The 15117-nt window shown below is 36.9% G+C and overlaps 1 protein-coding gene across 1 annotated transcript; it reads right to left on the bottom strand.

The window, feature by feature from the left end:
- Nucleotides 1-461: 461 nt before the first annotated feature.
- vangl2 (VANGL planar cell polarity protein 2) lies at nucleotides 462-9620 on the bottom strand. Its single transcript, XM_073859779.1, has 7 exons — nucleotides 9354-9620; nucleotides 6478-6613; nucleotides 5712-6319; nucleotides 3569-3705; nucleotides 3286-3421; nucleotides 2962-3205; nucleotides 462-1442 (listed from the first exon to the last, which is right to left on the bottom strand). Exons 1-7 carry the CDS (start codon nucleotides 9434-9436, stop codon nucleotides 1182-1184), a joined length of 1605 nt encoding a protein of 534 aa, XP_073715880.1. The 5' UTR covers nucleotides 9437-9620; the 3' UTR covers nucleotides 462-1181.
- Nucleotides 9621-15117: the final 5497 nt, after the last annotated feature.

Here is a 15117-nt window from a genome sequence, read left to right on the forward strand (position 1 = left end):
ATGCTGCAACAATTTAGTTTAAAATGATCAATTGCAAAAAAAAAGGTTTTCCACACAATAACAAAAAATCTACAAACCTCTTTACAAACCATTTTTTGGGGAAAACCATTGAAAGATTACCTTAACTGTCATACAAAATGCTAAAAGAAACTTTAAAACCCTACAAGACCGCTTTGCCTACGTGCATGCATCATCAGGCCTAACAACAAGACACCAGTTTTGATTACCCTAAAGCGATCTACATAGATCTGGTTCTTTTCCAGGTGTATAAAATTATAATTATGTACATGTGAAAAACTACTGTGACCCAAAGCTGGCACAAGCAGGGGAAACGGTAAAGTACATTTGACTTTTAAGTTCAACTGCCCTTAAATCTGAGGCCGATTTTAACACGACCAGCTACTCATGTGCATAGTTACAGTTAAAAAGGAAGGCAAAGATGTAACAGTTTGGCACACATATGACATAAAACAGGTGTTCTTGCATTTTATGTAAGGTTACATTTGATTGATTATGTGTGACAGACTTACACTATTAATCAAACACATTTTTAAAAATCCTATAAAGACAACGTCTTTGCTGGTATACAAAACCTCTTTTCAACAAAAATGGAAATGAATAAAGGCCCCTTGAAACAGAATAAAGACAAGTACTGCAAACAAGATACAAACAAAGTCTTAAAAATACATTCCAAAACTGATATGAAGCTCAAGGCTGAGTAGTTACAGACATGCTGGTGACCTGGACACCCAGTTTGACACAGTAATAAACAGTAAAGCACTTGAGTGTTTTTCAAAGATAGCTACAACCTTTACCAATACATTTAGTGTGTTTGTATCACATTTGAGTGACAATAAAAGGAGGTTCAAAATATAAAAGTGTTTAACCTTTCAAATCTTGTATTATGCAGTAACCTCTCAGCACCAGTAGTGACCGATATGTAGTATTGTACTTGATAGCTATAAACATAACTCACAGCAGAAATCATGAGTGTTAGTTGGTCCAGACAGTTTCTAGATTAAAGGCAGTTCAGTAAAAACAAATACAAAGTGTCATTTCAAAGATGTAAAGGTGATTCTTAAAGAAAAAAAGTGGTTCTCTCCCTCAGTCCAGCTATCTTTTTGCCATTAATATCGATCTGTCTCGATCCCCTGTTAGTGTTAGTCCTCTTGCTTTTCTTTTCAAACTGAGGTTTCTGACTGAAGCCGCATCACAAACTTGTGGCTCTTGGGATCAATAAACTCCTCTCCCAGGTTAAGGAAAGGCAAGGGTGTCACTGTGACAACCAGAGCAAAATCAAGACGACGAAGAGAGAAGACCAATCCCTGACGCAATGCAGATGTCACGGGCTCCTCGCTAACCAGAGTCCACTGGCGCCCTCTACCATTCTCCCGCTGATACTGCATAGTAGGGCCAGGGGTGAGGTATCGCTCAAGAAAAGCCTGATGAAAAAATAAGGAGTTACATTTAAAACAATGCTGAAAACCAACCTGAAATGCATTAAAAAAATTATTTGTCCTTGTAAGTAAAGAGTACATTTATTAAAATGAATGTCTATGTAAAGTGAAAAAATTAAGATTTACATTCTTAACGAATTATGTAAACCAGCATACATAATGCTATGAACATTTTATACATTGTTGTCTCATGTAGGGATGCACCGAAATGAAAATTCTTGGCCGAAACCGAAAAAGAGGAAACCAAGGCCGAAAAACCGAAACCCTGAAATAAATTATTATGCTAATTATTAGTACAAATGCATTTATGGCTATCATTGTGTACTAACTTTACTAGGGGTGTGTGACAGATCACAAAACTCATGGTTCGGATCACATTATCATTTTTGAGGCACGGATTGGATAATTTTTCAGATTAGCAAAAAGGGAGTGGGGAAAATCTAATAACAAATAAAGAAATTGCAAACATTTATAAAAAAGAACAAAGTTGCACATTAATAAGGGTTAACATTAGTATTAGGTACAGAAATCAAATTAAATGAGTCATAACACTGTCTTTATTGTATAAATTAAATATATTATTATTTTTAGAGCTACCGAAGTGATTTTCTCTTTGTCTTGGGTTGTTTGATTAACATTAATGACACAGACTTAAGTAGGTTAATAGAGGTTACTGTCTCTTTAAATAAGCAGAGACTGGTTTCTGACTGTAATCTATCCATACACTTAAGACATAAACAAATGTTTTTATTAGAAAAAGAATACTTTGGAGATAATTTTGTTTATATGTGCCCTGTCAATAACAGAGATTTTACGTTCGCTTGTTGCGTCTCACTCGTGTGTGCACTATTGAGGGCACTTAAACGAGCGCGCGCGCACACAGAGACCGAGGGCGAATCCCAGCCAACGCAACATAAAAACATTACGTTTGTTTTTCATTGCTTTATTCAGCAAATGTATGTTAATGGACTACAGTATGACACACATTTGCGCGACTCTCTCTAAAGTTTACACATTTAGAGTTCTGATCTTTGAAGGGCATAGTGTGATAATCACGTCTGGACCGGACACATTCATGCGCACCAACTGCTCACTTCGGTGATAAAAGTCTTTCGGGCAAAGGCCGAAAGCGCTCTTTTGGGCCATTTTTCGGCCGAAAATTTTCGGTCCATCCCTAGTCTCATGATCCTCATTCTGTTGCTGTATTCAATTCTGGAATCGGCATCTAGTCATCTTATTTTTCAAATCCAATTTTGTGTTAAAATGACATGACTCATTATTTGAAGTAGAATGCCAATATAAAAGAAATAGTTTAAATAAAAATCTCTGCTCTACTGTACACTGCACATTATGGCAAATGTAGTATGTCATTTGGGTATTTTATGTATATAGGATAAAATACCCAACAAACAACAACAAACAAGCAACAAACTATATTACTAGTAAACATGGTTGTATGCTATTCCAAACAGCCAAAGGGGGTTCAGAGTCCCTATTTATTTACCTTTGGCGTCATGTTGTGGGTAATGCAGAACTGCAGGTGAGCAATGATGCTCTCCATGCTGTGGTAGGGTTGCTGTCGTGTGGTTCGCAGGTATTTTTGCATGGCTCGTGCCATGGGGGCAAAGATAGCCTGGGCTGCCTCCCGAGGGTCCATCACCTCACGTGGGTGCTTAGGCGATGATGCAACCTCGTCGTCTTGAAGCCTTTTGATGTGTGTGAATGCCTCCTCTACAGCCACCACCAGTCTATAAGGATAGAAACTTATTAGCAGATATTCCGAGCTAAAGATCAAACAGTACTTTAGTAACCATTACTGAACACTGACCTGGCCTTGCGTTTTCGAACTCTGCGTTCCATCTCTGCCTCCTCATAGTAGTATTCATTATGAGAGTTATCTCTTCTGCGGGCGGCAGCAGCGATCATAGCACGAGACTGACCAGTCGAGTTATTGGTGCTGTTCTCTGGGATGGAAAAAATTTACAGGGCACATTAAAATCAATGGAGACATCACCCAAATCAACAATTTAATCTTTTAACATTTTCATACATTATTACAGAGGTTTCCAAAAGACTAAAAGTGAGTAAGAAAAGGTGTAAAAGGTGTGTACCTTCTCCCAGAGAGTACACCTTAAATCCAGACATCTTTTTAGAGAGGATCGACTTGGGTAGATTGAGTAAAGCAGGATTGTAAACTGGAAAATCAGTGTAGTAGTGATCCAGAACCCACACTGCTGCTCGCTGGATGCTGAGAACAAAACATACACAAATTCAAAATCAACACACTTGAATACAGTGACACTGTTGTGGCAGCTGTAGTTAAATTTTGAGGACGATACAGGTTTGTTTAGGAAAAAAATCAGTGTCAGTTATGCAAAACGGGTATCCTGGCAGGCATCATTTAACAAAATCAACAGAATACAATGCAGAAACAATCATGACATCCATCTATAAAACAATGAAAAATGTTTAGTTTATTATGTGTAGTAATATCAATCATCTCTATTGATGTTTTGCTCTTGTCTGTCACTGACTGTTTAGCGTCAGTGAGTTTATGTAGTGCGTATGTAGTGTGTATGTTATGTAGTGAGTTTTATTCAGTGTGTAGTATGCACTAATTATTATGTCAAGGCACTAATATGCAAAATTTTTGCACTAAAATAACAACAAAATCCCTAGCTTTACATATTTTGCTCACACATTTAACGTACACATCCCAAATGTTTTCAACAATATTTGAATTCAGAGATTACAGTTTTGCCACGTTTTTTATGTGGCGCTGCGCAGACCAATTGGTCAATTGGCGCGGAAGAAAACCACTAGCTGCTGGCTTATTTGATAAACGCCGAGCTTCCTTTGGAGGCGTAAAAGTTTTGGTGTGCACGCCCCCTTTATGCTGCGCACAAAAAAGGGGAATGCGGCATTTTGATGCAGGCACTAACATAGGCACAACCGGCGCAACGTCATAGAATGTCTCTGAACAGGTTCACGCCCACTTTTGGGGTAAAGCAGACTAGACCTTCCATTGACTTCCATTCAAAATAGAGGAACAAAGCAACGTTCGTACACAGCCGGCAGGCGTAAATAACTTATGAAATCACTCAGATTAAACATGTTGAGTAATTATCTGTCCACCCTGCCTGCCATAGAGCGCGAAAGATACATTAACACATTTAATTTGGTCAATATAAAAACATGTCCCTTTCATTCTCACAGCGTCAAGTTTGTGTGGCAACGCTCCCTATTGGCCAGAAGTGTCTTACCCGGACATTTACTCGTACCTCATCGAGTCAACAGGGAAGCAAGTGAATGATTTTACTTCGTATTTGAAAGTTACTTCGTATTTATATATTATGTCTTTATATTTAGAGTAATGAGTGCACTTTTCCGTCGAGTCATACATCTAACTGGCATAGCGATATTTCCAGCAATCACTGGATGGCGTTGTTACACAAATTTGACGCTGTGAGAATGAAAGGGACATGTTTTTATATTGACGAAATTAAATGTGTTAATGTATCTTTCGCGCTCTATGGCAGGCAGGGTGGACAGATAATTACTCAACATGTTTAATCCGAGTGATTTCATAAGTTATTTACGCCTGCCGGCTGTGTAAAAACGTTGCTTTGTTCCGCTGTTTTGGGTGGAGGTCGGTGGAAGGTCTGGTTTTGTCCCCCAAAAAGGGGCGGTGACGAAATTTACAGTCAAGTTCCCGGATGTGCCGGTACTCCGTATTGCGATTACATTGATGCCCATATATGGGAAATACAACATCAGATCATACAGTTAGACATGTGGGTTTCATGTTCATGTCATGTCTGAATGTATTTGGCAAATGCCTTTTCATCTCCCATTATAAAAAGTCAAAAACCACCTCAAGCAGGCGTACAAAGTTTTTTGCAAATTAAGGCTTTTTTTTTTTAAAAAACTGCTGTTTGCATCATTCGCTTTGTATGTGATTCTTCAAACTGTGCATAAAATTTGTGTGAGTGAAACACAGCTACTCATATAATTAACAGCTGTAAAACTTTTTTTTGTCATCAATGAACATGACTTGTGAGCCTGTCAGATCAATTCTCCAAAATCTCCCAACATTCCATACTCTTTCCCAGCATCATCAAGCTACATTATTTTTGTTGTTAAGCAACCTCTAGTGGCAAAAATGACATATTGTGCCTTTAATTGTACAAATTTTTGCATACTCTACATCTGTCGAGCAGTCAAAATGACTATCACACAAATACACATTCTTACCTAAGGTGGCCCACATTGTAGAAGCGACTGGCTCCGTCGGTGGTGCGCACCACTTTGAGGCAGAACGCTGGTTTGAGGTGCCTTACTTCCAACAGCACCAGAGCCAAATACTGAATAAACAACAGCGCATCCACCAACGAGACTGCATAACCCACAATGCCCCTGTAATCCCTTTCTCTCGGCTCCAGTACCCTCACACCATAGAACAGCCAGTAGGATGCCACGAAGAGGAACACCAATGCCATCAGGAGACAGCGAAAAACAAAGAACCGAGGGAGTGTGGAACGTGAGGGCCGAAAGAAAAGAGCCCAGGAAGAGATGAGGAGGACGAGGAGTTTGAAGGCAAGAGAGACATAAAGGCCTTCGCACGGGGTCCCGCAAGGCTCCAAGGAGTCACGCCACAGCACCTGGGGCAGCAGAAGGAAGGCGAGAGGCGTCAAAAGGGCAAATAGCCCCAAAATGCCGCTTAGGATGGGCCCGGCAAAACGTCGACATTCCAATGGTGAAGAGTCCTCAAGCTCTTTAGATGCCCGAGTGAGGTCCTCATTAGAGACGCTATGCTCAGATGTACCAGTAACAACAGTGGTGGTCTCACCCCAGTTATCATCCTGAGGGGAAATGAAGAGAGTGTGTATTAGTGCCACATGAAGAAATAAAATTAAAATCTACAAAACATCAGTATACCATTTTTTATTTGTTTAACTCAAGAATTATTAAATTATGACAAATTGTTATGAAGCAAGAGCTAAAAGACAATTTCAGTGACTTGTAGAGGACTATCATCCCTGTCATCCCCACGGGTAGATTCTGCATCTAACAGTGGTTCTCCAGGTGCATGGATAGTGACTGATTTGTCTCCTCTGCTACTGCTATCTCTGCTCTTAGAGCGATGCCGATCTCTTCTGTCCCTAAACACCAAAGGCCAGTGAGAGATCAGATTACAAATTGTGGAGGCAATATGTGTACAAATCATATATAAGGCACAAAGGGAGTATATATAAACAGAAAACACAATTACAGGAAAAAGAGAATCAAATGCTCAACAGCTGATCAATGTGTCTTGTGCACAGCTTACAGCTCTGATGTCATGACAGTCATGACAAAATCTAATTTAATTTACACTAAACTTGTGTAAATTTAATTTAAAATGAAAGTTAGGCAGTATGATAGAAAATCTGCAAGTTTCGTGACTAGTTAAGTCATAAGCTTTGTGACTTTGATTTAGTTGTCGGTTGAGTCTTAATTTCCACATATGGTCGGGTTGCAATTTTGGCTTTTCCCATGATCTTGAGAATAGTATGTCATACATAACCGTTTGCCACTGTACGTTAGTATTAACGACGGCAGTGGGGCCTCTGGCCTTAGTCAAACGAGTTTCTGTTTGAAGATCATATGGGGGGCCCCATACATAGACTTGCCCTGGGCCCACAAATTTTCTAAAATCATCAACTATATGTAATACACTTAACCAGCAATAGTTAGCCTGTCCGGAACCGAGCTGACTAAAACCACATCACTGTGTGACACTTGCTTTTCATGTGAACGGCCCCTACGCTAATAAGATTTTGTTTCTCTCTCCCTGTCTCGTCCTCGATCCCGAGGACAATGAGACAAACAGATCCAGTTCTGGTAAATGTGAAAGTCGGCACACCTCTGATCTACTGGCTGTTCTTCAACGTGATGTCCAGCCGATGCCTGACCAATGACCACCGACAGAACCCGCTTAATCTTTGCTTAATCTCCTTATCTCCCAAGGGTTTTTCCCTCCTAGGACTTTTTTTACTAAAAATCTGGGGGGGGGGTTTCTCCTAGGGGGTTTTTCAACCCGGGGAGGCAGCCTTCTTGGGCTTAACTTCTATACGTGACATTAGTAATACGTTCGCTTATAATGTTGATTTATAGCCGCAGCAAATTTAGCTGCTTGTGCTATCCTGTATAATGTGGTGCTATCTGCATCCTTAAATCATATGACAATGATTTAAGTTTGTTAAATTGAATTTGATATATACTAAAAAAAATATTTTTTAACTTAAAATTATGTAACAAACATACAAGAAAGCATAATTTTCTCTCTTTCTGCATCAACCTAAAACTCACACTACACTAAAATCATTTAGCTACTGCAAACTATTGCAATGTGCACATTCACAATATATGAATAATTGTAATACATCCTGCAACCCTATTAACTGTAAATATGATTTTTGTCTTTGTGGCGGCACATGATGTTGAACACACCTAACGCCTGCCCTTGGTGTGCATGTTCACAGTTCACGTGATGGGTTAAACGTAGGTCAAATATAGACTATAGGTTTGAGTCTTATATTTATTTTGAGCAGTGTTGTAATTAGGGATGTCCCGATCCGATCTCGTGATCGGAAATCGGCCCCGATCACGTGGTTTCAGACTCGATCGGAATCGGGCGTTACCTCCCGATCAGGACTCGGATACATATGCAGGGTTTAAAATCCATTAAGGTCTCGTTCTGCTCCGCGCCAGACAGTGTACGCGCTGCGCTGGTGCGTGTGAACTGATGAGAAGAGAATAGGCTTGTTCGACTTCATGCAGCACCGCAACAACCGGCAGCCGGATGACGTCTAAGTTCCGCGAGAGCGATTTTACGACCTAACTATAGGTATTTTATAACTAACTGCTGACCAGCTTAGGGAATCTCTATGGCTAATTTATAAGATATATTGCTGAATCAGTATTATGTTTTTCTTGTTAATTGAGTCTGGGTAGCCTATCCTATGCCTAGAATTAGTCAAGGAGGTTGATTCTTATAACTTCCTTCAAAGTTTGATCAATTGTGCATAATGACATGTGCAACAAATGCATATTTTTGAGATTTCCTTTTATGTTAATTAACTCAAAACTCAGTGGTTATAGGATAATGTTGCTAATGTTATACATTGTGAATGTACGCTTGCATTGTTGATCAAAGTCACAGTGCTTTCATTGCCACAAAACGAGTTGGCATTTTTTTCTTAGTAGAGCAACAAACTTAAAGGGATCCACCACTTTTTTCAAAAATATGCTCATGTTTTGAAAGAAATAAGTTATTATACAATAAGTTCATACAAAAGTGAAATTTTTGCTTTTTTATTTGATGTCAGCTCTAAAAATATGCTGTTTGCTCTTTGAACTTAAGAGAATTGTGCCTGAAAAGTCCTGGAAAAGACAGATTTTTATCTGATGATTGAGATTAAGAAGATAATGGGAACCCTGAATATGCTTTACTATAAGAAAGCCGCAATCAAAGTTCTAACCGCTTGCTTAAAAAAAAAAACTTTTTACATTTACTTCAAATATTTAAGTACATTAAATATCAGAAAATTACTTTTGATACTTAAGTACAGTATATATCAGATACTTTAAGACTTTTACTTGAGTAAGATTTTAAAAGACAACTTTCACTTCAACCAAAGTCTTTTTCTAGTACAATACTTGTACTTTTACTCAAGTATTGCTTTCTAGTACTTTATACAACACTGATTTTGAGTCTTCATTTCATCAGGTAGTAATTGTAAACACACTATAGATAGAGTTAATTGTGATAAGGCATTCAAACCTTATTGAGTGTGACCACACAAATGAGCTAACAAAGTTGGTTAAAAACATTTTAGGGATTTAAATTTAGACAGTTTTCTGTCCCTGTGCTTGCGAGAACTGCGTGAATGGGAAGACTTGTAGGAATAGCCAGAATATTGTGACTCGTTGTCCATGTCTGGGGCTGGTGGGCGGGGTTTGTGGACCCCAGCTCCACCCCTGGAGCGTTCTGTGGTTCCTCCCAGCTGAGTTTTGCGTTCTGAGATGGATTTAGATGACAAAGTCAACGGCAACTTCAGCAGTTCAACCTTACTCCTGAAAGAATCTATCTTGGAGGCTAAAAGAGTAGAGAGGATCGCTCTGCAGGAAACAAAATCCAAAGAAAAAATGAAATCAGTGATTTAAAAAAAAAACACACAGTGGCATCGCAACATGTCTAAAATATTTATATAAGCAAAAGTAAAATTCATGTTTTTATAAATTGTCAGTAAAATTATCGATGTGAATCCTTAATTACTATAGTATCCAACTGCAGCCAAGCAGGGCCCAAAATTCAGACCATCCATTTTAGGCTACAAGGAAGGGACGGGCCCACAGCAGACGTTTTTTGAGACATGCGGAAATGCGTGAAATTATTGAAACATAACAGCCAACACGATGAGTTGCTACATTTTTTCTGTTATTATGTCATGAATAACCACTTTTTTATAATTAAACCTATTTTTTTAATTAAACTATTGTTTTTACAGTTTTTCTGCAGACACTTCATTCTTTCATTTTACAATATTATGGAATAGCTGGAAGGTTCCAGGGAGCCCTTAACATTTTGTTTTTCATCCCAGGAAAACATGGAATCTTTTTTTGTGATTTTAATTTCTTTTTCATGTTCTTTTCAAGAGACGCAGTTTGCTTTTGGAATTTATGATTTTTATTGTAATAAAACATTAAAATTTAAATTTACCTGGTTTTTTTGTGTTGAAATGTTTGTTTATATGGAAAGTACAAGTATAACTTTGTTAATGTTTATCTGAATTCTAAAAAAATAAAGTGTGACATTAAACTTCTATACCATATGTCTTTAACCTCCCAGGACCCAAGCTTTGGTTTGTTTATTTTCCAGATTTCTTCCAGATATTTGGGGTTAGGAAGAACCAATAAATAACCAAATCATTTTTTAAACATGAGGCAGTGTAATTGTCCATGTTTGTGTACAACAGGTTCCAGTTACACAGAATTAAATATTATGGAGCAAACAAACAAAAAAAGGTGAAGTATTTCTTACATAATGAAAATTAAATAGATACTGACGATGATGAATGTAAATATTATATTTTAATAGTCAAATGGAACACACTATGCGGGTGATTCTCACGAAACCATTGAAACACCACGGCACTAATGATTTTAGCTTTAAATGTGTAATATAGTAACATTAAAAAGCATCAGAATTAACACAATACTGTGTTCTACCTTGCACAATGTGTGATTTCAACATAAGAATTTATAATTGTAAATTTTATCTCATTTTCTGCTGAAATTCTCATTACCGCAATGTGTCCGGCTGTGTTTGAACATGCGTTATGTTGTAATTTAATCATATTAACACAAACATATTAAGAAAAAAATAAATGGATGTTTTGCTAGACTACTTTAGATGACAGAAAAAATATTCATGTATAATAATAATGAAGAAAAATTAGGAAAATGATGTGTCCATGCCTGATGTTCTCATCCTCCGCAACACTTTTTGAGAACAGTTTAAGCACACATACAGAATTTTAATAAAGTTTGATTTTGAGTGACCAAGCACATGGACCAGTTACATCAAGATGGCTACCAGGTAAGATCATTTTTTTTACAGTTAATTTGAAATATTGTCTTGTCAGAATGCTTACACGACATTTTGATTATCATTACCGCAACAGATGCTTATTAAATGTTAATTTAGTTAATAGAAGCATAATACTTTGGTTTTAAATGCATGTGCAGAATCTCCAAATTATGTTCTTTCAGGTTTGTCATGTCATTTTGAAAATATGTCAGTGTTGATGTTTTCTGACTGTTGCGGTAATGAGATTTTTAGGACTAATTTTTTAAATTATGTTACAAAAAGTGTTAAATGATAAGTAAAAGTTTTTAAATTTACTCCATTTACCCATTTACTCCAGACTTTGTTTTTCAATGTCTGGTGGGAAAAAAGTAAATTTAAGCAATTTTTACATTTTCATGCTTGACATTTTAAAAACCAAGTTTTCATGAGAATCACCCATGCAATGATTTTACATTACTTAACCACAAGAAAAGTTTAATAAATCAACAGATATATAGTTATGTTTTAGTATTTTCAGATATTGTTTTCGAATATTATACATATAAATCCCTAAAATGTATGTAAAAACAAGAATCATATATGGTTTAACATCACTTCCGGCCTGAGATGAGTGCCCTATATTGTGTGGCCTGAAATGTGGGCTGCTGCAGGGCTGTGGTTGGATACATCTCAATTACATCTAAAAAAAATCTATCAATCAATAAAAATGTATCAATGAAGTCCACTGTGTAAAAAAGAACTTAAAATAACAACAGAAACACAACTTTTCACCTTAATTTTAGCCTTGTACAATCTAGTTAGTGTAACAGACAAGTATCAATTTTCTAGTAACTATGCTCTGTCAAGTACTCTACACAAGCTTCCATAGCCCTCATTATCTCCATAAAACCCATTTCTCAATAACACACACATTCTCCAGCCCCTGCCTGTCATCTCCACGGTAACTGAGCTTGGCTGTTGCTATGGGAATGAATAAAGGGGTATGTGTGATGGGTCAATGGGGGTTCTCCATGTCCACAAAAGCCTAACCCTCACATTCCAAATTATACAATCTTACAACTATTTCATTTTTACGTATTCCCTAAGTAATGGCTCAATTTAATTATCTCAATGAAGCACCACCACTCTTCCATCTACTTTTACATTTCTCTCTTGACTCTAGCATCCTAACAAGAATCATGTGAGTTAGAGATAGTGTTTAAGAACACACACACACACACACACACACACACACACACACACACACACACACACGCCGTCTCAGGCCATGTTTACATTAGAGCATTTGCGTTTTAAAACGGCATTTTAAAATGAAAACGATCCTCGTTTATACTGGCATTTTAAAAAGAATCTTCGTCCACACTATACACCACCATAAACGCATGAAACATGACCAATCACGTAACTGGGCATGCGCATAAAAGTGTAAAATAACTTATTAGTCTAATAATAGCTTACCTTTGCACGTTTACGTAGCCTAGGGGTTGTGCGATATTGACAAAAATTCATACATGGGTCCTTTGCTGGCAACTATAACAGACACTATTTTTGAACCTATAAAAATGTGTTTGGGAAAGTCTTATACTGTTCTATTTCCCCCCTACAACATATTAATATGATTAATAGGTTAATTTTAAAAAAAAATTTAAAAAGAAAGCATTCAAGTGAACAGTACTAAACAGTAGCGAACTTGAAGCAAAAATGCAAACTTCAATCAAACAAAGTAAGAAGTGAAGTATTGCTTTAGACTACCAGAAATGCTTATTGCATTAATTTTTAAAAGTGTGCGAGGTCCATGCACGTCCTCCGCTAGCAACGCACAAATAGCTAAAAGCCAAGCGCCTAAACGAGCATTATAATAATGACGTTGAGTTTATTGTTTTTATTAATTTATATTCACAAAACTTATCAACAAAACATCGATTTAAATTAAGAGACAAATGAACTGAAACGAAATTCATTTTAAAGTAGCAAACAAAACTTACATTAAACTGGAAAATAATGTCTGACCCATTACAATTCTCCCTTCATATTGGCCTTTGCAACGCCTATATGGCATTTAAAATTACAGTCTATCTTTCGTAAGCTAACTAAATTTAAACAAAACATAAACACTTATACTGTTCTAGCTCCCCCTACAACATATTAATATGATTAATAGGTTAATTTTAATTTTATAACTAAACAGAAAGGTCTTTATGATTTAAAAAGAAAGCATTCAAGTGAACAGTAAACAGTAGCGAACTTGAAGCAAAAATAAATTTACGCAAATGCAAACTTCAATCAAACATAGTAAGAAGTGAAGTATTGCTTTAGCCTACCAGAAATGCTTATTGCATTAATTTTTAAAAGTGTGCGAGGTCCGTGCACGTCCTCCGCTAGCAACACACAATAGCTAAAAGCCAAGCGCCTAAACGAGCATTATATTAATGACGTTGAGTTTATTGTTTTTATTAATTTATATTCACAAAACTTATCAACAAAACATCGATTAAAATTAAGAGACAAATTAACTGAAACGAAATTCATTTTAAAGAAGCAAACAAAACTTACATTAAACTGGAAAATAATGTCTGACCCATTACAATTCTCCCTTCATATTGGCCTTTGCAACGCCTATATGGCGCTAAATTATAGTCTATCTTTCGTAAGCTAACTAAATTTAAACAAAACATAAACACATTAAACCCAACAATACTCAAACATTAATATAAAACAGACATCTAAAAGGATACATGTTAAAACAATCCGATATAGCGTTTATAATAGCTGGTTGGTAGATGTTTACTATTTTTAGCAAAACCTCCGTTGCAAACCAATATTTACATGAATAAAATAATTTTTACTTTGAAAATGATGCGCTGTCACGTTAACATCAGCTGTTCGTTTACATAAGACTCCGTCTACGTTCATTTACACTCAGAGCAACGTCTGAGTTCTCAAACTAAAACAGGGTCTTCAGCGTTTGCGAACGAATCCGTTTATGAGGGTCGAAAACGGTGATGTAGTGTAGATGAAAGGCGTAAACGTAGCAAAAGTAACGCGTTTTAAAGCATAAACGCATTAATGTAAACATAGCCTCAGTGTGTGTGTCTATCAGGAGTTGTTTACAGAGCTGATAAGATGTCAGCAACACCATTTGTCCAGGACAGATTTGGAACATGTGTCACCCATCAGTCTGAGGATAAATGCTGTGTGTTCCTTTTGTCATATTCCTTCAACTCAAACCAAGATATCATTCCTGCAGGGTACAGTACTTTTGTTTGAAGGGGGAAACGTCCTCAAAAACAAATAAGTACGGGAATAATTAAGCAATTATGAGGAATATGAATTGATTTAATTGTGGTTTTAATCTGTATTATAAAATATTTACCATACAACTAACTAATTATACCATACAATGTCATCAGTATGTAGTTTTATCCTTAAATATCTACATGGGACACAGCTGGAGATAACTGTATGTTTATAAGGCAACTAACTGCTCATGAACACTAAAAACAAAGGTGTGACAGACTGCAGTCAAGAATGACAAACATTTTGGTAAAACTAGCTATCCGATTACCACTATGACGGCAAATATGCAAATGTTAATGATTAGAGAAAGTGTCTTCAACCCAAAAACCAACAATCAAAGTAAATCCAGCACCAGTTTTAATATGTTTTCCGATCTGCGTCAGCTGCAATGTGGAGGGTAAATTTTAGGCGTGGCTGTGATTTATGAACTAAGACACCAGTCCCATGTGTGTATTATGCCTGCAATATTAAGTTACCCATTATCTTATTTTCATCTGACCCATTTAAACAACAACAACACAGTTGAATAAACAAGCATGCTCTGTCTCACACACAGTATATCTCAGACATTACACGAATTAAGAAACTTCTGTTTAAGGGGAAAATACACCTAAACGCCAAAATATCTTTAAAATGTGTCTCTAATGAGTATTTCCAGTCCGTACTCGGGTTACGGTCTCCTAGGAGACAGCAAAGAGGACATATGAGCTAATCAAGCTGGGCCACGGA

The sequence above is a fragment of the Misgurnus anguillicaudatus genome, chromosome 21 (assembly GCF_027580225.2).
Source record: "Misgurnus anguillicaudatus chromosome 21, ASM2758022v2, whole genome shotgun sequence".
Lineage (NCBI taxonomy): Eukaryota > Metazoa > Chordata > Actinopteri > Cypriniformes > Cobitidae > Misgurnus > Misgurnus anguillicaudatus.